The sequence below is a fragment of the Macrobrachium nipponense genome, chromosome 9 (genome assembly GCF_015104395.2).
Source record: "Macrobrachium nipponense isolate FS-2020 chromosome 9, ASM1510439v2, whole genome shotgun sequence".
Classification (NCBI taxonomy): domain Eukaryota; kingdom Metazoa; phylum Arthropoda; class Malacostraca; order Decapoda; family Palaemonidae; genus Macrobrachium; species Macrobrachium nipponense.
In genome coordinates this window covers 28,373,660-28,399,746 of record NC_061110.1, presented here as the reverse complement: position 1 = coordinate 28,399,746, position 26,087 = coordinate 28,373,660, and the positions used below count along the sequence as shown (strand labels likewise).

At 38.4% G+C, this 26,087-nt stretch overlaps 1 protein-coding gene across 1 annotated transcript in view; it reads right to left on the bottom strand.

The window, feature by feature from the left end:
- Nucleotides 1–22,913, bottom strand: part of LOC135218240 (unconventional myosin-XIX-like) — a 143,833-nt gene extending 120,920 nt beyond the window's left edge. The window contains exons 1-3 of the mRNA XM_064254400.1: nt 22,795–22,913; nt 13,803–13,996; nt 12,661–12,793 (exon numbers count right to left, since the gene is read on the bottom strand). Coding sequence (XP_064110470.1) covers nt 12,661–12,793; nt 13,803–13,978 — 309 coding nt within the window. The 5' untranslated portion in view covers nt 13,979–13,996; nt 22,795–22,913. The remainder of the gene's footprint in view (nt 1–12,660; nt 12,794–13,802; nt 13,997–22,794) is intronic.
- Nucleotides 22,914–26,087: the final 3,174 nt, after the last annotated feature.

The window sequence follows — 26,087 nt, the reverse complement described above, 5'->3', positions numbered from 1 at the left end:
GCGACCTCCAAAACTATGGATTAGGCACTAATATCTGTCATTTTTTACATTTTATCTTTCAACCTTTCTCACCCTTCCCAATCCCTATTGAGGCTGAACTTCGACTTATAGGGCATCGGGAATGTCACTATTCATCTCGGCAACCTCAAAAATATGGATTAGACACTAACATCTGTTTTTGGTTATTTTTACATGTTACCCTCTTCCCACCCCCTCCCTATTGGGGGCTGAGCTTGGACTGAAAAGGCATCGGAAATCTCTAATCATCCCAGTTACCTTGAAAACTATGGATATAACACTAATATCTATCATTTTTTAAATTTTATTTTTCACCCCTCCCATCCTATGGGGACTGAACTTGGACTTGGACTTCAAGGACATCAGGAGTGTTGTCACTGCTTGTCCCACAGACCTCAAAAACTATGGATTAGACCAGCAGTTGGCAAATTTTTCAATGCATGGGCCACACTCAAAAATGTACAATTTTATAGGACCATACAGTACATATATTAACCCTTAAACACCTTTTGGACGTATTTTACATTGACAAAAATTGTCTGTTGGGTGCTTGGTGTAAAATACGTCAACGCTAAAAAGTTAAAAAGTTTTTTAAATATTTGCGGAAAAATCATTACAGGCCTACTTGGCAAAAAATTTTGAATCACGCGCCTTGAGGGATGCTGGGAGTTCACAAATCAAGCTTTTGTATTGTTTACAAGCATTAACCAAGCACGCATGCTCGAATTTCTTTCTTCTCGCACTAAAAAGCATCAGCAACACATCTCAGAAATTATTTTGTCACTTTGTCATAATATTTGCACCGTTTTATACTAGCCGTCACATAGTTTTATACTATATGAAAATGTATGCAATTTCATGTAGAATACAACAAAAAACAACCCATGATTGTAGCTTTTATCAGTTTTGAAATATTTTCATATATACTATAAGTGCCAAAATTTCAACCTTCGGTCAACTTTGACTCGACCGAAATGGTCGAAAAACGCAATTGTAAGCTAACACTCTTACATTCTAGTATCAATCATTTACCTTCCTTTTTGCAACAAATTGGAAGATTCTAGCACAACATTTCGATTTATGGTGAATTTTTGAAATAACTTTTTACTTACGTCCACGCTGTAACTGCCGAAAAAAATCAAATTCTTTGTCAGATTGTCGTAATGTTTACACGGTTTTATATTAGCCTTTACATAAAGGTTTATATATGAAAATGTGCGCAATTTCATGTAGAATACAACAAAACACAACCCATGGTTGAAGCTTTTATCAGTTTTGAAATATTTTTATATAAATACTAATAAGTGCCAAAATTTCAACCTTCGGTCAACTTTGACTCGACCGAAATGGTTGAAAAACGCAATTGTAAGCTAAAACTCTTACATTCTAGTAATATTCAATCATTTACATTCATTTTGCAACAAATTGGAAGTCTAGCACAATATTTCAATTTATGGTGAATTTTTGAAAAAAACTTTTTCCTTACGTCCGCGCGGTAACTCTTGCTGAAAAAATCAGAAATTCTTTTGTCAGATTGTTGTAATGTTTCCACCGTTTTATATTAGCCATTACATAAAGTTTTCTATATGAAAATGTGTGCAATTTCATGTAGAATACAACAAAAAATAACTCATGGTTGTAGCTTTTATCAGTTTTGAAATATTTTCATATACATAACGATAAATAGAAAAAATTTGACCTTCAATCAACTTTAACTCGACCAAACTGGTCAAAAACTGCAATTGTAAGCTACAACACTTACATTCTAGTAATATTCAATCAATTACCTTCATTTTGCAATAAACGGGAAGTCTCTAGCACTATATTTTGATTTATGGTGATTTTTTAAATATTTTTTTTTACGTCTGCACGTTACGAATTCATGCATCATATTGTGACATTTTCTCTGTGTTGCTTTGATCGTTTGACAATTTGTTATATAACAAAATCATCGCAATTTAGTGTACAATTCAACAGAAAAAATTAACTCATTAGCTTTAACCGTTTTGCTCACAGCGCGATTTGTATACAATTATATATGAAATTTTGTTTCACAGTTATATATATGATAATGACATTTTTTTTATGATAATGACATTTTTTCATTTCTGATGGTTGCATACTAAACTTCAGGAAATGACAAAAAAAGTAGCCAAAAATGAACTCTTAATCTTGAAAACTAAGCGTACTGTGATTTAAAAATAAAACTTTTTTTCCGCTTCGGCGCTCACTCCTGAACGCCGACAGCATACGGGAGACACTTTTGGAAATACCGGCTTGGCGTTTAAGGGTTAAGCAAAATAATTAATATTTGAAAAAAAAAAATGAAAGGCTTTTAAAAAAATGCAATTAATTTTCATCAATTAATATTTTAAAATACTATAGAAGATTCACATGAAATGCATTTATTTGAAAAACAGAGTAACTCAGTTGGAAAACAATTTTTATTATATAACTAGTATTTAAAAGTAGGAACTTTGCATGAAACACATTTGAAAGACAAAATAACCTTTCTCTTTCAAACTTACTAAAATTTGACAGGCCGCATGTGGCCTGCAGGCCGTAGTTTGCCTACTCCTGGATTAAACTCAACTATCTATAGTTTTCAGTTAGTTTTACATGTCAACCCCTTCCCACCCCTTCTCACAAACCACCATTCCTATCGGGGCTGAACTTGGACTTAAAGGTCATCGGGAGTGTCACTATTCAACTCAGTGACCTCAAAATCTTTGAATTAGACACTAATATATGTTGTTTTCAGTTATTTTTACATGTCACCCCTTCTCATACCCCCACTTCCTATCGCGGCTAAACTTGGACTTAAAAGGCATCGGGAGCGTGTATTCATCATAACGACCCCAAAAACTATGGTTTAGACACTAATATGTGACATTTTTGGCTATTTCTACATGTCAACCCCTTCCCACCAACCCCCCCTTTCCTATCAGGACTGAACTTGGACTTAATGAACATCAGGAGTGTCTCTATTCATGTCGGCGACAATCGAAAGCTATGGACTAGCCACTAATATGTCGTTTTTTACATTCTATCTTACAACCCCTCTCCCCCCGCCCCCTACCTATTAAGTTCAAGTATATCCTAGTTTAACCAGACCACTGAGCTAATTAACAGCTCTCCTAGGGCTGGCCAGAAGGATTATTTTTTATGTGGCTAGGAACCAACTGGTTACTTAGCAATGGGACCTACAACTTATTGTGGGATCCATACCACATTATATCGAGAAATGAATTTCTAATCACTGGGAGCTGGAAGTGAACTTGGGTTACCATATTGATAGGCGAGTGCACAACCCACTCTTCCAGTGAGAACTAAAGGAGTGTCACTATTCATCTCAGCAACCTTGAAAACTATGGATTAGACACTAATATATATCATTTTTTAAAATTTTTCATGTCACTCCCTTCCCACCCCTTCTCACCCCTCCTTCCTATCAGAGCTGAACATGGGACTTAAAGGGCATGAGGAGTGTCACGATTCATCTCGGTGACCTCGCAAACTATGGATTGGACAATAATATCTGTTGTTTTCGGTTATTTTTATGTCACCCCCTTCCCACAACCCCCCTTCCAATCGGGGCTGAAGTTGGACTTATAGTACATCAAGAGTATCACTATTCTTGTCAGTGACCTCGAAAACTATGGGTTAGACACTAATATCTGTCTTTTCAGTTATTTTTACATGTCATCCCCCTTCCCACCCTCCCCTATCAGGGCTGAACTTGGACTTTTTGGACATTAGAACCGACACAATTCATCTCAGCAACATCGAAAACTTTGGATTAGACACTAATATCTGTGGTTTTCAGTTACTATTACATTTCACCCCCTTCACAAACAGGCCCCCTTTCACACCATTAGTTCCCCACTGGACAAGTGGTTTTTGCGCTCGGCTGCCAATCCGGTGGTCCAAAGTTCGATTCTCGGCTCTGCCAACTCTGAATCAGAGGAATTTATTTCTGGTGACAGAAATTCATTCCTCAATATAATGTGGTTCGGATCCCACAATAAGCTGTAGGTCCCGTTGCTAGGTGACCAATTGGTTCCTAGCCACGTAAAAATATCTAATCCCTCGGGCCAGCCCTAGGAGACCTGTTAATCAGCTCAGTGGTCTGGTTAAACTAAGATATACTTCACACCATTAATGTACCAACAGAGTATTCTTTTCCAGATGGTAAAGGCACATGTATACCAAGTTTGGTTGAAATTGCTCAATGCATTTCAGAATTGTGCTGAAACATGCACACACACATACATACACTACATCCACTTTTATACTATACAGTAATACCTTGAACTTACGTGGGATTAGGTTCCAGACCCCCTCACGCAAGGGGAATTTTTGAGGAAATTTGGCACGGTCTCTGCTAATAGATGTACTTCTACAGTTTGAACACTAAACATAACCCTAATCATGTGCCCTAAATATTAAGCTAACTTTTAAACACAATTAAAGTTTCTGTAATTTCATTTAAAAGTTAGCTTAATACATTATCCTTAAAAAAAAAAGAAATAAATAGTTGGTAAGAATATAGGTGTGTGTGTGTGTGAAGATTACATACATACATCATATTTCTCTCTTTTTTTTCCCCCTTCTGACCTATGATCTATTTTTAGAAGTCTTCTCAATCACTTTTAAAAATTCCTTATTCTGTCTCTTTCTCTTTGTTCTGAAATTCCTTTTCATGAACTGACAGTGTCTTTTTGTCTTTTTTGGGGGGACAAATATAACTCTTAGTTATGTGTCTGTCTCAGAAAAATGCATTTACAGTTCTAGACGCTAAAGGTAAAAATTGATAAATTAGAAATTATCTACCACTACCCTCCTGTCACATTACTTGACGTATTTGACAGCTCTGGACTTCAAGCTTCTGTGTAGTTAAAAGAAAGTTGAGGGAAAGAACTTGTTATATGCATCATTTTGTCATTACAGCTTTATTATTATTATTATTATTAATTATTATTATTAATATTTGAAAATATCAATAAACATAGTACATACTACATGTACCATAAAAATTCCCTCATCTCAGTAAGAGAGAGAGAGATGAAGAGAGAGAGAGAGAGAGAGGAGAGAGACGAGAGAGAGATGAGAGAGGAGAAGAGAGAGAGAGAGATGAGATGAGATGAGAGAGAGAGAGAGAGATTGTTTTTACTTAAAAGTGAAATGGAAAGGTTATTTCTTTAATACACTATCACATACAAATTTTGTAACTATACAGTTATATATTATTACTATTATTATTACTATTATTATTATTATTATTATTATTATTATTATTATTATTAGTAGTATTATATTTAGGAAGCAGACCCTCTCTCAAGCATACTTTATTAAAGTAATGGCTACTTCAGCAGCGTTACACTTGTAGAGATTCTTCTCTATTTTCCGAATAGCAACTTTTTTTGTGCTACTTAAACAGGCTAGTAGAGCACCTATAGAGTTCATGATCAAATAGTCAAAATTGGTGTATATATTTGAATTTTATAGATAAACTATGATACCATAGTCATCAAAGTCATTAAGGATTCTCTAGTGTTCCTATGATTATGGGTACAATTTCCACTGGCATATTCCATATCCTTCTTAATTCTATTTTTAGGTCTTGATACTTATCCATTTTTCCTTCTCTTTCTCTTCAACTCTGGTGTCCCATGGTATTGCAATATCTGCGATATCAATGAGTGATACTTTCTTCTTGATTCTGTCTATCAACATCACGTCTGGTCTATTTGCATGTATCACCCTATCTGTTCTGATACCATAGTCCCAGAGGATCTTTGCCTGATCATTTTCTATTACTCCTTCAGGTTGGTGCTCGTACCACTTATTACTGCAAGGTAGCTGATGTTTCTTGCACAGGCTCCAGTGGAGGGCTTTTGCATCATGCCTCTTTTGTACTGGTTTTGTGCAAGTGGTTTTTGGACATTTGCTTGCTATGTGATTTATGGTTTCATTTTTTTTATTGCACTTCCTACATATGGGAGAGATTATTTCCATCTATGGTTCTTTGAACATATCTGATTCTTAGGGCCTGATCTTGTGCTGCTGTTATAATTCATTCAGTTTCCTTCTTGAGCTCTCCCCTCTGTAGCCATTGCCATGTGTCATCGCTGGCTAGTTCTTTAGTCTGTCTCATGTATTGTCCGTGCATTGGTTTGTTGTGCCAGTCCTCTACTCTGTTTATCATTCTCTTATCTCTGTATATTTCTGGGTCTTCGTCTACTTTCATCAGTCCTTCTTCCCATGCACTCTTGAGCTACTCGTCTTCACTGGTTTTCAGATATTGCCCGTGCTCTGTTCTTGATGTTGACGCAGTCCTCTATACTTAGTAATCCTCTCCCTCCTTCCTTTCGTGTTATGTATAGTCTGTCCGTATTTGCTCTAGGGTGTAGTGCTTTGTGTATTGTCATATGTTTCCTAGTTTTCTGCTCTATGCTGTGTAGTTCTGCCTTCATCCATCCCACTATTCCTGCACTATATCTGATTAGTACTGGCACTGCCAATGTGTTTATGGCTTTTATCATATTTCCGGCAATGAGCTTTGACTTGAGTATCGCCTTAAGTCTCTGCATATATTCTTTCCTGATTGTGTTTTATCTCTTGGTGTTTTATATCCCCTTCTTCCATTATTCCCAGGTATTTGTATCCTGTCTCATCTAGGTGTTTGATGTTCCCATCTGGTAGCTTTATCCCTTCAGTCCTTGTTACTTTGCCCTCTTGTATGTTGACTAAGGCACATTTATTATTACTATATTATTATTATTACTATTATTATTAATAATAAACATAGTACATACTACATGTACCATAAAAATACTCTCATCTCATCTCAGTGAGAGAGAGAGAGAGAGAGAGAGAGAGAGAGAGAGAGAGAGAGAGAGAGAGAGAGAGAGAGAGAGAGAGAGAGAGAGAGAGAGAGAGAGATAATTATTATTTAATGTTAATTTACACAAAAGCTTGAAAACTTATTATTACATAAAAAAATTAAACAAACACTTTTACAGGGTTTCTCCAAGATTTGAAAATGTTGCATTTGCATGTCTGTGAAATACTCACATATGATAGTTAGTTAGGTTCCAAGGAAAATTTTGCGCTATTGTGAATTCGTGCAACTCGAATCGCATAAGACTGAGGTATTACTGTACATAGATTTTTATGTACTATATAGATAGATAGATAAATTGTATGGCAGAGTCAAATAAATGTAATCTAAATTATCAATCATAAAACAATGGAAAATGACAAATTTTTAATCAATTTGTATTTTTCCTGTTGTTAAAACCTGAGGTTTTAACAACAGGATAATCTCCTAGTGCCAGCTGAAAACTGGTTAAAAAACAATCAAAGATTGTAAAGCAAGGAATCTGTGGCATCTGACAACTTATGCATATAAAAGGTGGAAGCTGGTTACCAACTGGGTTTGGAACCTCATGACACATCAGTCATTCTTTAACTGCCTTGGAGAGTTGACTTTCGCTTTGCTCTCCTCCCCCCCAGCCAGTTTTTTTTTCTAAGCCCATGGTTTGTTTCATATTTATCCCGCCCACAAGTCCTGTAGCTGTCAACATTTTTAGACGGCCTCTCATTCAGGGAGAAAGGGTTATTATAATCATTATAAAGGATTAGTTTATCCAGACCTCTAAGCCTAATAAAGGCTCTTCTCGGGGTGGGCCAGCTACGTTTTATTCTTTAGCACTTTACATTTGTTATAGTATTGTACTTTGAAAACATTTGTATTATGACATTAATGATTTATGTAACTTTGATTTTATCTAGTATAACACATTTTCTGGGAACGTGGTAATGTTTTAGTCTTTCAGAATTGTGTTTCGGGATTTTCCGAGACGTTGGGGGTTCATGTTGCAGACAACATTCTTATGCTAGGATTCGGCTGTCAAGCATAAGAGTATTCCTACACATCTTCAATATGAATTTTAATGGCGTACAACTGTGTTCCTCCCATCTACTTGCAGGACCAGTCAATACTGCTATCTTGTCTTTTTCCCGTCATTTTGGTGGGGGAAGGGGAGTGAGTCGTACATCTGAGTCCCTTCCCTTTACTATCCTTACAGATAAATATGATTCTTTTCACTCACAGGATAGAAGATTTCTTCTTTCCTGAGGGAGAAAGCATGTTATTTGTATCTTTACAGGCTCTTCAGTTGTCAGCCCTGCTTCTCGCCTGGATGTCTGGCAGCAGCGGTATTCCGCTCAGAACTTGGGAGCCACTGCTTCGCTTCCCTCTGACAGAGATACCACTTCACTAATTTTGGAATAATCGTTGGTGCTGTGAAGAGAGTGAGTTTGGAACCCAGCTGTACTGTCAGCAGTGTGTTCCTTGTTGTCAACGGAGCTCCTTCTTGCTTGCCGAAAATACTGTCATCATGCAGGATATGAACAATACCTTAACACAACTTTCCAAATAAAGAAAGTTTAATGTAAAATCTCACTTGTAACCATGTTACACATTTAACTAACCAACCATACAAGAGAAGCTGTATAATCACTGTACATACAGTAAACCCCTGTATTAGTTTTCTCAAAATTACCGGGGTTCAATATAAAACATATACAGTGGACCACCTGTATTCGCGTTCTCCGGATTCGCGGACTCTCACATTTGCAGATTTCTCTCGGGAAAGTTTCCCCGCATTATTTGTGGAAAATTCGCATATTCGCAGTACAGGCGGCCCGCGGTTAACGGCGCAATCACTCAACGGCGAATCGGTTTTACGGCGGTCGTCAAAAATATTCATTAAAAAAATAAGGCATTTTAAAGGTATCTTTACGGCACAAATTTCAGTTAACAGCGCCGCTAGCGCCGTTGTCTAACGAGTTCATACATATGTAGAAATGCCGTTCAGACCATAAAGGTTATGCAAATTATATTAACAAATTTTATGGAGAGTTATTACGTAGGTATTAGGGTAAAATATATGCCTCTGACGCTGTTCTATGCCGAAAATATCAGTTACATAAGTGCAAATTTAGCTATGGATGTGTCGATTCATAATTGTTCATGCTTTTGTTTAAAATGTGTGTGAAAATGTATTACGTGAAAGGCATTTTTATTTCTGTACAGAAATATGATACAAAGGTAGCTTTTGAAACTGCCCTTCACGATAGCAAATACGATGTTTTTTCATGTTCTTTCTTGTAAGCCGCCGCCTGCCGCTCTTCCGAAACCTAATAGATTTAAAAAAAGTGCAAATTAGCGATCGATGTGTCGATTTTATAAATGTTTATGCTTTGATGTTTAAAATGTGTATGAAAATGTATTACGAATAGGGTATTTTTATTTCTGTGCAGAAATATGATAAAAAGGCAGCTTTTGAAACTCCCCTTCAAGTTATCGACTACGATGTGTTTTTCAAGTTCGTTCTTGTATGCCGCCGCGGCATACAAGAACGAACTTGAAAAACACATCGTAGTCGATAACTTGAAGGGGAGTTTCAAAAGCTGCCTTTTTATCATATTTCTACACAGAAATAAAAATACCCTATTCGTAATACATTTTCATACACATTTTAAACATAAAAGCATAAACATTTATAAAATCGACACATCGATCGCTAATTTGCACTTTTTTTGCCGCCGTCTACCGCTCTTCCAAAAATATCGAGTTAAAGAAAAAAAAAAAAAAATTAGCGATCGATGTGTCGATTTTTCAAATGTTTATGGTTTTATGTTTAAAATGTGTATGAAAATATATTGCGTAAAGGTATTTTCATTTTTGTACAGAAATAAGATACAAATTAAGGCAGCCTTTGTAACTACGCTCCACGTTGTCAGGGGATGGTTTTTCATCTTCTTAGTTCTTGTCCGCCAGTTCCGAAAAATGCATTGTGTTATTTATTAATTATGCATCTTTTCCATAAATCCTTTAAAAAGTTATACATTATTTCACTGTATCCAAGAATATTGTATGTATTCTCATATTATTGTATTTTAAAATACTACGGCAAACTTAAGCCCGTATTCCGCAGAGCGGCCAATGTTGTGGTTTGAAATCAGCTGATGAATACGAGTCTGTTTCACCATAACGCAATTCTGAGCAAATGCTCTTGCTTCTAGTTAGCATAAACGAATATCTAGATACTTGACTTATATGAGACAAAGTTATTTTTCCTTATACAGCGTGTTTTTAGGTGGAAATATTTATTGAATATGTCTCGTTGTGAATGTGAACTACTATTTTTTTCGTTAACAGATTACGTTGGCGGCATGTTTATTGCGTAACAAATTACGTGATTCCGTTCGCAATACGTAATCCTTTATATCATCGTAATACAAACTTTACGTTATTTATCTTATATCGGCGTGAAACCAACAGTAAAATGCGTTCTTTCAAGCACAGTAGTTTTGATTAAAATTATTTTATCCTAATTTTATCTATGGTTGTGTGTGATGGCAGACGTTTACTGCAGTTTTATCCTTGTTGCCGATGTACGATAATAGTCATTAGCAGCTTGAACAGTTTTCTCAGCTTCAGTCATAATTAGGTTTAAATTTAACCCGTTGTATATTTCCCGATTGATCTTTAATCTATATTGATCTCTGATCTATAGCGAATAAAGTTATTACATTAAGATATCTCAGTTCTATTCTATACATAACGCCATTTATAACAAATACGGTAATGTTGCACTGTAGTACGATGATCGAAATACAAGCCAAACAGATGTTATCCAGTTCGGTTGTACTTAGAAAAAAAAAAGTCGTTTTCTCATTCGGTTGTTCATGGTTGTACACGTTCACGCAACGAGTATAACGTTAAAACCATACTTTCACCATTCTCTTTTGCTGTTATTGAACTTATGTAACTAGAAGATGGATAAAGTTAGGCCATTGTAATTTGATCTCTCATAAAATCGAACTATCGTAAGACTAATGATCGTAACCTGAACACTACAGATACCTGTACACTGTATAAACTTTATTATATCTTTACATACTCTAGACACCCACATGTACTGTACAGTAAATTCTATAGTACTATAGTGCATAAATATAATTTTACTTATTGCCCCGTTGTGGGATTACGGCGCCTTTGACTGGTCTACAGTTTCGAAAGAAGGTGTGCGGCGGCCGTAGGCTTTAAAATCGCTCAGCGTCGAAAATCGCTTGGCGTCGGTGGCCAGGAACGGAACCCCTGCCGCTAACCGAGGGCCGCCTGTATTTTTCTATGAGAAATATCCACAAATTCCTGGTTTTTTTATCAATTCATCATAAAATGCACTTTTTATGATAAAACTATTAAAATACCAAGTATAAATGTTTTTAGTGGGTTTTTCTTGAGCTTTAACTAACAAAATAGGCTTTTTTCAACATTTTTATAGGGTTCCAACTACGTATTCACGGGTTCTAACTATTCATGGGGGGGGGGGGGTCAGGTACGCATCCCCCGCAAATATGGGGGAGACCACTGTATAGGCATTTTTCACAGAAAATTTGCCTATTCTTGGTATCTTTCATTGAGAAATTAGTATTAACTATACGTACTTGTTTTTTTTTATCTGTCCACCCGCCTGTGGTGTTTGCGTATGGCAACACTGCGTCCTGGGCATTAGATAGTTACATTTAGCTTACATTCAAACATTAATAACAATATCCTATTTCGAATATTAACTGTGTCATTCGCATACAGTAAATTATTAAAACACTTTTCAGTTGCAAATGTACACCCAGATATCCTTTTATTTACCTAAAACTTACACATAGCGTAACTATCAAAAGCCTGGGGATGCAGTGTTACCATACGCAAACACCACAGGCTGGTGGACAGATGGAAAAAAACAGAGTATAGTATTGTATTTTCATATTTCCATGACTAAATGTACTTTTTGTGATAAAACTATTAAAATTCGCTCGGGTATAAGCATTTTTAGAGGGGTTTTGTGTTTGAATGACCAAACACAAGCATTTTTAGAGGAATTTTAAGTAGTATTCGTGTATTTGACCTATTCATGGGGGGGGGGGGGGTCTGGTACGCATCCCCCGAGAATGGTACAGAGTAAAATTTTCATTAAGATGTATCCATTATTCCAATGGAATAATGAATACATTTCAAATGGTTGTCATAAGATACTGTGAATGTACAAGCATTCAGTGCATGAACTGAATTTTGTTGTTAACCAACTTGGATTATCAGCAATTACTAATAAATCTAGCCACTATCATGGAAGGGCGATTGCATACACAAATGGCAGTCCATCATAGTCCTTAGTTTTACTATCCTTGATCTATGCATCTGAAATTAATTACGTAGAAAGGTGTTACATCTGCATAAGTTGGTGAAGGTGGATGCTTGTTGAAAAAAAAAGTTCCAACCAACAACCTGGTCCTAAGTACTCACCAGCATGCATTTGTGATATCTTTTATATCTAGCATTAATAGCTTTGTGACTTTGCAATTCTTGCCCGCCTTGTATCCTATTATACACTTTCAAAACTTGTTTCTTCTGTAAATCTTAAATAACTTTGTGTCCTTGCACTTTCTGTTCTATTTCTATTTTATTTTTTGATAAACAATTTTTTTACACTTTTCTTTGTCCTTCCATTTCCTCTATTTCAAGATTATTTCTTCATTCTGCAGTTATATTAAAAAACATTAAGCACTAACCTGGTAAAATATGTGAAAGTTGCGTTCCTTATCAGGCTGACATGTAACTCTAGTTTTTTCTAAAAGGTAGGTGTCGATTTCTGCTCCTCTCAGTTGTCGACCACCATACTGTAGCCGAATGAGCTTCCCAAATCTATAAAAGGAATCCAATAATACCTTACCCAGTAATACATAAAAGAAATTGCAAAACAAATATTTTTAGGTGTCTGATCCACACACAATGCATTTCATACCGAAAATACACAATCCAACATTTATTTACAGTACTTATCAAGCACTGTTTGATAAAATCTATTTATGTAAGGCTAAAAATCTCTGATAAATGAGTCCCACTCGCATGTTTTACATTACTGAACAAGACATTTATACAACTTATGAGTTCTGCAAAGTGATTGGATAAATTTTAAGATAAAAATTTGTTTACTAAAAACCAAAGCTATCCTCCTTAGGTCATATGGGGTGGCTGATGCCAACAATAGGGGATAACATTCTGTGCACTCTGCATGGTACTAGAAGCCATTTGTAGCATCCCTTTGGTCACAGTCGCACTGCTTTACGTTTCATTCATTCATTCCATTTGGTTTTTCCTTACTATTCCAATTTTTAACTTTACTCAACTCCATCTGTCACCTGCATGTCATGCTCTAGGGGGCATTTGCATGTTTTTGGGTAATAGGCAAAAAAAAATATATATATATAACTTGGTTGACAGCATTCTAGATAGATGATGTTCTCTAATAGAGGGAGGTGATATTTACATATATTGCTTCAAAAGCTGACTGGCACTCATGGAGAATTTATGGTGAATGTTTATTATTATGAAAAAATTATTTTCATGAATATCTTTTTGAAAAGCCTTTTATTGCTTGTACCTTTACTGCATATTTGAGTTCTTACATCATGGTGTTAGAATAAGGCTGGCTTACTATTTTCAGCTTACATGGACTTGGAGAATATCTGACACTTCAGTGAATGGTGAGTATCTTAATTTCTAACTACAAGATTTCTGAGGTCCAAACAATGTTTTGATGTCAAGAGCAACATTAAAAGCTGTGATTCCAGGGAAACTAAAACTATAATTTCACTTAAAATAAACTACTACAGTATTTGGAGACAAAACAAGAGTATTCAAATGGACAAACCTGCTAGAGTTGTGGTTACGCAAGGTGGCTGCATTCCCAAAGGCTTCAAGAATTGGATTAGAGGCAAGGATCCTTTCCTGGATATCCTGTGGCTCCTTGTCTTTCCATACACCTTTTAAAGGTGATCTTGGTAATGACTGATAATTAACCTCAATGTGGGTCAAATAACCTAACATATATCGAGCTGATTCAGTCTGCAAAAATATAGTGTACTTAATATTTCTTAAATATGTAGATATATTTTCCCAAACAACAAATACAGTTCAAAAAATCCATACAAAAATAACAATAAAAGCAAGTATACTCGTTGAAGGACAGCAGATACATATCCTTGTTGGTTATGGAGTTTGTTCTATACTAGCATTCATCATCTCCAACAAGTAAAGATTTTACATCAGTTTTTCCCTTAATGGGGCTAGATATGAAATAAGTTGTCTCCACTCTCTTCTGTCCTGGGCATGTTCAATCTTCAACGATGACATTTTTCTACAATTTACTGAACCTTGCTGCTGCTCTTCCTCCATCTATGTACTTCAATATCTATGACTTTTCTGACTGCTCTCTCTATTTGTATTTACTCATATTTTTCATTAGAATTATATGTAGGATGTTCATTTTCATAGCATCAGACCTAAGCCATTTTGTGATAGAGAATCAAGACTTCCTTAACAAATACCTCCAATTCTGCTGCTTTAAACACATTAACATTACCTGACCATACCTTACAGATACTGCTAATTTTCAGAGAATTCTTTTTTTTAAGTTACTGTTGCACTGATACAATACATATGCTTTCCTTATTTATTTCAACAATTAGTTTACAAGTGACTTCTGAATTAAAATCACCGGGTTTCTCACCTACTGGTGAAGCAGTCTACATAAATTAACATTGGGCCAAATTTCTAAGAAAAATAAGTACCTACACAAAAAAAAATAAAATAAAAAAATTTCCAATTAAACCTATTAATTTTACATAGCCTATTGATGTTCACATAAATTCCAGACATTTCCTTCAAAGCAGAACATAAGAACTATTAAGATCTTAAGAACAGCATATGCACCACTGGCTGCAGGGCCTGGAACAGCAGCCTGGTAACTTTTTTTTTGTCTGAATTTACTATTAGGTTACAAGGATTCAATAACTACTAAAACTGGAGGGATGTGTGCTGGTAATCCCCGTCTTCAAGATCTTTGACAGGATCAAACTGCAACCATGGCAGGCTTTTCAACTTAAATATGCATCAAAAGTCTCACAAGACTAGCAAGGGTCAATAGATGGACAGGGACTTTGTAAGGTAAAATACATGATTAGTATTTGAGGTTAATTTCCAATAAAATTCCATGTTAATTTAATCCAATCCTTAAAGCAAAGCACTGAATGACCCCACTAAAAAATGCCAAGGAAGGAATGAAGGAAGAATTATACCAAGAATGATTCTCACAAATTAAAATTCTAACCTGGAACAGGAATGACAAGGCCTGCAGCAACCACAGAAGTAATAGAGAGAACATCGTGGAATGCTGACTGATTTCACCAAGAGTCAGAATTGGAGACGTCGTCTACATTCAGGTCTAACAAAAGTAATAAGCTTAGATCTCATGACCCAGTACTTTAATCCCTGAGGCTGTCTCTGATGGAACATCCTCATAGGCCTTCAAAATATCTAGATTTTATAATTTTCTTTATTTTAAACATTTTACCTTTCTGGCAAACATGGTAGATCTCACAACCACCACATTTCTACATGGTTTTTGGGAAGCTGGATACTTATTTCTAATAAATATACATTGCCATCAGCCATGTCCAGGCCAGGGCATTATGTATTTATTCAATATATACAGTAATGGTTATCTGAATGAGAAGCTTGAATAAGTGCCTCATTTGAGAACCCAAAGTTTCTGTATATAAAATTACCAAGGTGTCTGGAGGAAACCACAAGGTCACTTACATTTCTTATAATAAATAGAAATTTTGTTATAGTATACATTAAAGACAAATATATTATAACACTATCAATATGAAAAGGAAATCCTGTATAAAAATTACAAGATCAGAATCTAAGCAAACATAATATATCAGAGAGAGTACTTAATAAAGCAGAGCCAATGCACCATGCAAGAAAGTTACCCTCCAGGATAGCCACTTAAACCCCCAAAAATATATACATTTTTTTAAATGAAGGTCAAAGATGAAGATATGGATAGGGCACGATCTTGATAAATCACCCAACCTGCAGCTCTTCTATAAAGCCTGCCCAACACATCATTTGAAAACACAAGAGAAAGAGTATATATGTAGGTAAAGGAAAAGGACAGTACCTACAGAGGAATCCAACATCAGACTATCGGGAGCAATCCTTAAACAGATTTTGTATTCTCTAAAATAGTATCTCAGGAAATTTCAGGCATGGCATCAGTACAAATTCAGCCAATGACCTCATTAATGAGGGCTTCAACTTATTATGGATGAGGGAATGGGACCTTTCGATGCGGCTGATTCGCCGCCTACCATTAGCCACTGCCAGTTCGCCTTCGAGGATGTTTTGCCGCCGCCTATTCGTCACGGAGGACTATTTGCCGCCGCAAATAGGTCGTTTGTTTTTATTGTTTTGATTTATGTTGTTTGGTTGTTAAATGTAATTAATACACTTTTTCAGAACAGGGCATTTTTTATAGTGTTTAAAAACAAAGAAATCCAAATGATTTCTTTTCCTAATATTTTTTTTTCCAGTCTCCCTCAAGTCTTCAAAATGGAAACAGACATTCTTAGTAGACGTGGAAAAGAGAAGTTTCAACACAATTGCTTTATATATGTTTTTGATAAATCATCCAAAAGTGATCGTGGCATCAAATTTTGGCGCTGTGAACAAAGGGGGCAATGTAATGGACGGATCCACACCAAGAGTAGAGCTGTGATAATGAAAATAAATGAACACATCCATTCTGTTTCTGCAGCCAGTGTACAAGTTGCCAAAGTGAAAACAAATTTAAAACGCCATGCAGAAGAATCACAGGAAGTATCTTGTTGTGCCTATGTCAGTCCAAGCATCCTTACCAATGTTAAGCAGGATGAAGAAAATAATTCTACGAAAAAAATATCGAAACGCGGACGAAGAATAAAAAAAAATTGTTCTCGAAAGTTTCTATTTCTTTATTTTATTATTTTTTTTTAATGATTTTTTGGTGTAAACCAATAACATTTATTACAATATTGGAATATCTTGAAGGATTTTTTATCTTTTTTCATAAACCAATAAAATTTTTTTTTTTTTTTACCTTTTTTTTGTTAATTTGCACCTTGTAGTGGTAAAGATAAAATTGACTAAAAAAATGGAAAGTTGTAGAAGGAAAAAACCCAATTAACACTATTCATATTTCTGGTGGCGAATAGTCTCTGATGACGAATTGTAGTCTCCAGTGGCAAAATGACACAAGTGGCCAAAAGTTGGTGGCGAACTGGCGGTGGCTGCAGCGACGAATCGTCACCAACCCTATGGATGGAGATGGAGTGTACCACTTACATTTTTGCTGACATCTATTACAAAGACTTCCTCTAAGTTCTTTTCATACCTGGCAGGTTTGGTTGGAGTTACATAATCCTCTAGAACCTAATGCCAAATGAACTGACTTATTCGTGCCTGGTGTAGCAACCTCTTCTACAATTGTAAGGAGTATTCTTTGAAGAGCAAGATGGACCAAGAGGATTCATCAAATGAGGAAGACTAGTCTGGAACATGACCACTATTACAGAGAACTGGAGCTCCAATGAAAATGGTAGTGTCCTATGATTCTATGGTACAGGAAAAGTGACAAGGTAGTTGGTTGTTCCCCTGGCAAATAATGGAGAGACTCAAGTTGTTCATGCAAGTAAGAGGCAAGGTACAACTTTCAACTGAGCTCTAAAGGAGGGCGGCCAGCTAATGCCATTTTTTAAGGATAGGACTTTGACATTCATACCACTTCATAAGGTGACTTGGGACATCTCCAAACCGCATATGATTTTCGCCTCTGAACTTCGGTTTTGTGACGCCCTTGATATTTAGCAATTCTAAAGTTAGGTCTACTATGGTGCCCTCAGTATTTTCGTCTTAATTAATGACAATGTAAAGATAACATAGTTATGAGATTTTATATTTCTCTGTACAATTTGCCATTTCTAACTTGCATAATTTTATGTAGAATTCTCTGGCCTTTCCGCCAATGTAAAAATCATGTATGTTGCACAGACTACTCATGTATGTATATGTAAAGAAACACAAAATGTCGATCTCTGCGTACGGACCTCTGTCACCTCGGGTCAGGTACTACGTCCATCCGGACCTGTTAATATATACCCTGCTCTCGAGCAATAAAGCATCTGTCTTACTCTCATGTCCTCACAATTAGCGACTTCCCGTATTGGCCGGTAACACAGCAGTTTTGGCTCTACCATTAACGGACTCACTACAACCGCTTATCTTCAGAGAAACCATTAACGGGACCACACAGTGCCACAATCTAGGTCTCTGAAAACTCTTTTCCACGGTCGAAATCGACTCCACTAATGGAATTACTATGGCACACTTTTCCAGGTGTGTTCTAGCATCTTTGAACAGTTTGGCTACCGCCATTTACAACACACATCGACCGCACTCATTAATGGAACTATACAGCGTCTAGTCTTGACTGACGAACCAAACACCATTAATGGACTAAACAAAGCACTTTTGTGTTTTGGTGTGTGAGAGGGCACAATGCAAGACACTGTGGTGCACAGTTCCTCCGAGGACACTCATTTCCTCCAAAATACTGTCACTGCCACGAGAGCGTCCATTGGGCAGACGGTCAAACTACCAACATTCTCCCGACAAAACACGGCATCATGGTTCCTACGGGCCGATGTCCATTTCAGAGTAGCGGGCATCACAGACAAGGGATGCCAAAGCCAACATCGTCATGACGATGCTGCCAGAGGAATTTTCAGCCGCATCACCCCATGGTAACACACACAGACTGGCCAGATAAAATACGGGGACATGAAGAAGAAAATCATCGGGACGTACTCCCTTTCCGTTCCAGCGCTGCCCACATCCTTGACCTCATTAGTCAGCCATTGGGGGAGACAGAACCCAAGGATGACTGGGATGAGCTGACAGACCTCCTGTTGCTGCCAGAGGTCAATGCAGACAGACGGAGAAGGGAGGTAAGCCTGTCTTGAGAGACCTTCCTTCGTCGCCTTCCGCAGGACGCGAGGGTGCAAATCATGGAGACGGACACCCTGGTGGACAGTGCCCAGAAACTTCTTGAGATACGCCGCAACGCCTTCAGCTAACAGCATAGAGATGGAGGAACCTAACAACCTGGATGTGAACGTGGTCTTAAGGAGGAATGCCCCCCTACAGTAGCAGAGGAAGGCCAATACATCCTGGTGCTACTACCACCAGAAGTTCAGGAAGGATACCAGGAGATGCCAATCACCCTGCTCCTTTCCAGAAAACTAGGATGGCGGCCACCCTCAACAGCAGCCGTGGCTGCAACTTCTACAGGATCCCATCCTGTGGGGTTCTACATCCGCAACATCATCAGACAAAGGATGCTGGTGGACAATGGGGCAATGCAATCAGCTTTCCCGCTGTCAGAGGAGGATCGTAGCCGCACACCCAATGCTGTGGCCGCACTAGTGGCTGCAAACGGGAGCCCCATCTGCTATTACGGGATCTGAACCTTCAAAATCTTCATCCTGGGCCGCACCTACAACTGGCCCTTCATCATCAGACGTCAAGGCTCCTCTCCTGGGGCCCGACTTCCTGGTGCAGCACGAACTTCTAGTAGATGGTGGACGCAACCGTCTACACGACACAGGGACCTGCCGTTCCTGATCACTCGCTGCCGGACCTCGCGAGCCCGCCATCTGCTCCCTCGTATCACACAATTATGACTTCCTCCTGCGGGAGTTCCTTGACGTCTTCAAACTGGAGCTTCATCAGGTGGCCAGAACCCCGGCCAAACATGGGATCTACCATCACATCTCTACTAAGGGACCACCTAAACACGCCAAGTTCCACCGTCTGCCGCCCAAAAGACTCCAGGATGCCAAATGCGCGTTCGCCAATATGAAGCGGATGGGGATCTGCAGGAAAGCATCGAGTCCATGGGCGTCCCCCCCTCCACAAGGTGAAGAAGTCATACGATACCTAGAGGCCCTGTGGGGACTATCACCCCCTGAATCTTGTGACGACACTGGACCATTACCCTCTGCTGAATATGCAGGACCTCACCAGGGCCCTTCACGGGGCTAAGATCTTCACGAAGATAGACTTACTAAAGTCCTACTGCCAAGTCCCTATGCACCCCTACGACATCTCTAGGACGGTTATCATCATGCCATTCAAAACGTATACGTTCTCGTATTCTACCTTGGGTCTCAGGAACACCGGTGCCACCTTCCAACGCCTCATGGACAGCATCCTGGGGATCTACCTTTCTGCGTCTCCTACGTAGATAACATCCTGATTTTCTCTAGGTCCCCAGAAGAGCACTTGAACCACTTACGGGCAGTCCTGAAACGGCTTCAGGAGAACGGATTGGTCATCTGTTTTAACAAGTACACCTTCGGAGCAGAGAGGGAAGATTTCCTCAGCCACGAGAGCCCTCCATCGGCTCAAAGGTGGCTGCCATGAAAGAATTCCCAATGCCAGCAACAGTCAAGTCCCTGTAGAAGTTCACTGGCATGGTGAATTATTACCGTAGATTCATACCGGACACTGCCCGCATCATATCTCCCTTAACGGAAGTCCTGAAGGGGAAACCAAAGAAACTGAAGTGAGAAGCCTCCCAACAGAGGACCTTCGAACTAACAAAGGCATCCCTCAGCAAGCCCACTACTTTGGTTTACCAAGACCCCAACGCGCCCTCGAGACTCACCACCAATACCAGCAACATTGCCTGCAGAGCCGTCTTGAAATAAATCGTGAATGGCTCTCCTCGACCGCTCCCATTTTTCGGCAAGATACTCAATCCTATGGAGACCCGCTACAGTACCTTCAATAGGAAGTTGCTGGCCGTCTACCAAGCCGTGTGCCACTTCAGGTACCTAGTGACGGACCACCAGCCACTGCTCCACGCATTCAGGAAGGCGGGAGATGCATGGTTGGCAAGGCAACAATGTCACCTGGCAGCCATCGCACAGTTTGACTGCACCATCAACTACGTCCCTGGCAAGAGGAACCCCGGGGCCGATACCCTGTCAAGAATCGAAATCAACTCCGTCCACCTGGGGATCAACTATAAAGACCTGGCACAGGAACAGGCCACTGATTCTGAAGTGTCAGCCTACTGCATGGCCCTCACCGCACTGAGGTGGGAAGACATCCCTATAGACCCTTCCGGCTCAATGCTCCTCCGCGACACCAGCATCGGCCGCCCCCGCCCCGATACCACCCTCACAAAGAAGACAAGTATTCGATGTCATCCATGGCCTATCTCATCCATCAGGACGAAAATCGACACAGCTAATGACAAAATTCATGTGGCACGGAATCAGGAAAGACTTGAGGGAGTGGGCCAAAAGGTGCATGCCCTGCCAGACGAGCAAAGTCAGCCGACACACAGAATCGGGTGTGGGGAAGCCCGCAACCCAGGCGATGCTTCAGACACATCCACGTCGACGTCTTGGGCCCTCTACCATAATCAGGAGACGCCAGGTACCTCCTGACGATCATCGACCAATCCACCAGGTGGCCCGAAGCAACTCCGATGACAGAAGCCACCACGAGTGCCAGACGACATCACTACGGACCAAGGTCCTGCTTTCCTGTCCAACCTGTCGGCGGGCTGCCCTGGCTCGTCTAATGAGAACAACGCTCCACAGCACCACAGCATACTACCCTGCAGCCAACGGCATGGTGGAAAGAACCCACCGCTCATTGAAGGCCACCCTGATTGCACACTGCACCAACAAGAGTTGGAAATTGCAGTTACCCTGGGTCCTTCTGGGTCTACGTACTGCTCTGAAAGCCAACAACGAGGCATCACCCGCGAAGAGTCTACAGCAAGGCATTAACCATGCCGGGCGAATTCTTCCCTACAGACGCAGCCAAAGAAAACACCAATTCCGAGACCACGGGAAATCACAGGGAAATTCACACCCTGCCACAAGACTTTCTCCGACAGGATGAAACATTTCGAGCACCTGTGAGAATGTCTTTGTGAGGAACGAAGCCCACCACCTGCCCCTGACGAGACCTTACTAGGGGCCCTACCGTGTCCTCCATAGCACGGACAAAGCTTATCTCATCATGATTCACGGCCACGAAGACTGGGTCTTGATAGACCGGTTACTGCCCGCCTTCCTGATGACGAAGATGACACCAGGGAAGAACCCGGCAGGCGTCCCAGTGCCCCAACAGAACAAGGCCGCTCCAGAAGTCCAAGGTCCTCACAGACGCAGCCGCGGTCGCCCTTGGACGACAGTCGAACTCCCCAGGACCCACAACAGGGGAGGCATCTTGCCCCCAAGACATTACCGTGACTAGAAGTGCCTCATCGTATTGCATTTTTGACCTCCAATCATTATTTCTATTATGTCTTGGGGGGGGAGGGGGGGGGGGTTGGGGGGTTTGGGGGGGGGGGGGGGGGGGAGGGGGGGGGGGGGGGGGGGGGGGGGAGTACTTGTTAAGACAATGTCTTTATGAGATTTTAGACTTCTCTGTACAATTTGCCATTTCTAACTTATATCATTTTGTGCAGAATTCTCTGGCCTTTCCGCCAATATAAAAATCATGAATGTGCACAAACTACATCTACATTTATTCTCATGTATGTATATGTAAAGAAACAAAAATTGTCAATCTCTGCGCACCTGTTAATGTATACCCCACTCTCTGGCAATAAAGCATCAGTACCCAGTTATCAGTCTTACTCTCGTGCCCTCACAACAACAATAATAAATTTTCCTACTTTATATACAATAATAAATTTTCCTACTTTATATAATGAAAAAAACAACACAAACCTTTCCTGCTCCACTTTCTCCTGAGACAAGAACTGCTTGGTTGACGCTGCCTAAGTGATGGATCAGTCGATGATGAGCTAACCCAGCTACATTATAAATATGAGCATCACGATGGTCAGTTCCACTCTGAAAATGAGAGCAAATATGAATGATCATAAAACTACTATGAATAATTTACAATTCAATGAAATATTCCAGGCACTATAACTACAATAAATAGTAAATAGTTTTGTAATAAAATTTCCTTAACACAACTAAACCATCTGGAAATTTAACTTCAATATAAAAACGTACCAGGAGCACTACTTTCATTGCATCTCATATATAAAGCTGACGGTTGGACTATATATGTGCATGTTCGCTATAGACGGCAAAACTACTGGACCAAATTGAACGAAAGTCGGACCATATAGCATGTAGATTTTATAGGGGATGGTTTTCAGCTGGGTGCTGTTTTGACCCATACATCCAGCCATATTAACTTCTTTATTATTATTTGCAGAAAAATAGCATTATTCTCATAGAACTTTCCATGAATATTCCAAGTATACTCTTACTTTACTTCTGTGATGAAAAATAACAATATTAGGAGATGGCTTTTACAAGGTACCGTTGAATCCAAATGTTAGGCTGGATAGCTGGCCATGCTAACTTCTTTAATATTAGTTGTCAAATAAAACATTATTCTGATAGAACTTTCATAAGGATTCCAAATATCCTCTTACTTTTCTTCTACGATGAAAAATAATGATAATATTAAGGTTTAAACAATACTAGCCTATGGTTTGTCGACGCCAGGCGCTAGCTGGCGGAGCTGGCTAGTATACTATAAATGCACTCTGTTTGTCCCAATTTATTCTTAAGTTTGCTTGATAAAAATTCATTATTAGCCTACTTACTAGTTATAATATCCACTAAACTCTTTAGTACCTATTAAAACAAAGAAAAGAAAGACAAAAAGTCCACCAGCAATACTGTTCAAATGTGGGAAGATTCCAGTCTAAAATAGATGAGTTTCTTTCTTTGTGTATTTAAGAGCAAGTCTTTTACACTCTTGAAGTCACCAGGATTTTGCTACTTTTTTCCATTAATTTTTTTTGGGTGTATTTCTCTTGCTTGATGAGTGATTTTAGGAATATGATGACTGATGAATGATAGTTTGAAGGATGCTTATGCACCCCTAAGTACAGCCTTTATTTTCTTCGAGAAAAAGAACAACTGATGCTGTTTATGTTTCAAGTACAGTATTAGGTTATGATTCTTCATATTGTATAATCTGGTTTTCTTCATTTTGATTTTTGCAAATGCTAGTAGTCAATGGTAGTTAGTATTTTCTTAGGAGTTCTCTTTCATTCAGTTAACTGCTAACCTTAACCTTTATGTTATCTTTCAGTTACTGCTAACTTCAACCTTTACATTAGGTTTTAGAAGTGTTAGGGATGATTTAACTCTTATCTACCAATATAAACTGCCATTAAACCAATCCTAATTATAAAATAAATGTTTTGAATGGTTTCCATCCTTTATTTTTTCCATAACTAACAAGAAGAGTGACGATATAGTATACTGGAAAGGAAACTTTTTCAAGCTGCAGAAAGAATTTATAAATCTGCATTGTTTATTGTGAAAAGTAAATACATTTCTGACCTTGGCTAATTACAGCAAATCATTCTGACAATATAATTTTGTTTTTTTACATTTTTGAAAATACCCAAAGTACAAACACACACACAAACACACATTCACTAATCTACCTACCTATAATCGGGTTCCTTCCTTTTCAGTGACCAAATTTTGACCCAGCTCACATGGTTGTTAGTTTTATCTTATTTAATTTCTTTGTTAATTTGTTTAAATAGTTTATTCACTATTTCTGTATTTCTTTTTGTACACAATGCTCCTTTATCTACTTGAGCCGTTATTCTTCTTGCACACAACGCTTCGTTATCTACTTAAGCCTTGGGCTTGTAGCAATCTATGTACTTCTCTAATTAAACTAGAGTTGCAATTTAATAACATTTATTGCCTAGTAAAAAGCACGTTTTACCTAAAGAAACTTAGGAATAAAGAAGTAGTACATCACTGCAGGACTTTTTTGTATCTGGTATACAAGTTTCTGCCAATTAGTGTAATAAAAAAACAAAAGTAACATATGAATTTTCAATGAGCACAGAAACTATATGAGATTAACTGCCCCTCCTTAAGCAAAGACCTACAGCCAAATAAATATATATGAAAAATGCTAATACCTTAACAAGCAATAGTTAGATTTTAAAATGTCAAAAACATACAAGAAAGCCATATTTATGAAGATAAAAAATGAAACCATCTTTAAACAGTAAATACATTATGTGCTGATTCATAAACAAAAGCTACAAAACCACTCATAAGTATATCACAATACAACTACACAACACATTAAAAGCAATAAAGACTTCTAACAGTTAAAATAGTAAACAAAATATAAATTCATAATCTAAGAATTATTTTTTAAATGCCTATTCATTATATAGCTTTTACCTCTCCACCAGCAGTAGTTCAACAGATTGAAACAAAAATATGAAAACACCCAATTTTCAATGAACATCTGTTCCACCAAGGGACTGATAGATACAAATTACCATAGCCAGTCAGTTTACTGCTTATATACACTTTGAATGTGGAGAGGCAGGGAGGGCAAATTATATATTGAGCGGTGTAAGTACGCATTTAAAAAATGAATATTAAATTAAAAATCTGTATTCTTGAAATGAACCTTACCTCTCCATTACAAGCAGTCACTGGTTAACAGCAAGGGTTCCATTCCTGGCCAAGCACTGATAAGTGAAAATCGTTGTTAACGGGAACATCACAATAATTATGGTAATAAATGGCGTTTACAACACTATAAGCGTATTTAGCTGACTCCCATGTTTGAATAAGATGGGCAAAGTCAAAATCTGCCAACCCTTCAAAGGATACTTAGTAACAAAATTTTAAGTACTAAACAAGCGCTTGTTTACCAGCGAATTCAATCCAACGGCTATATCTGCTGCCTTAGGAAGATTTTCAGTATGGTACAAGATCTTCATCACAAAGATACCCGAGGTCTCTTTAGAGGATTACCCCATTCAGCAGGAGGAGGGGTAGGGTTTATGTATATAATCAAGGCTATTGAAAATAGGTCTATCTTTCAGTGGCCTCAGTATAATGCTGTATGAGCCACGGCCCAAGAATCTCTCAGCCAGCCATGGTGGCCTGCCTTGTTGCGTTGCCAGACACACGATCATGGCTAACTTTAACTTTAAACAAAA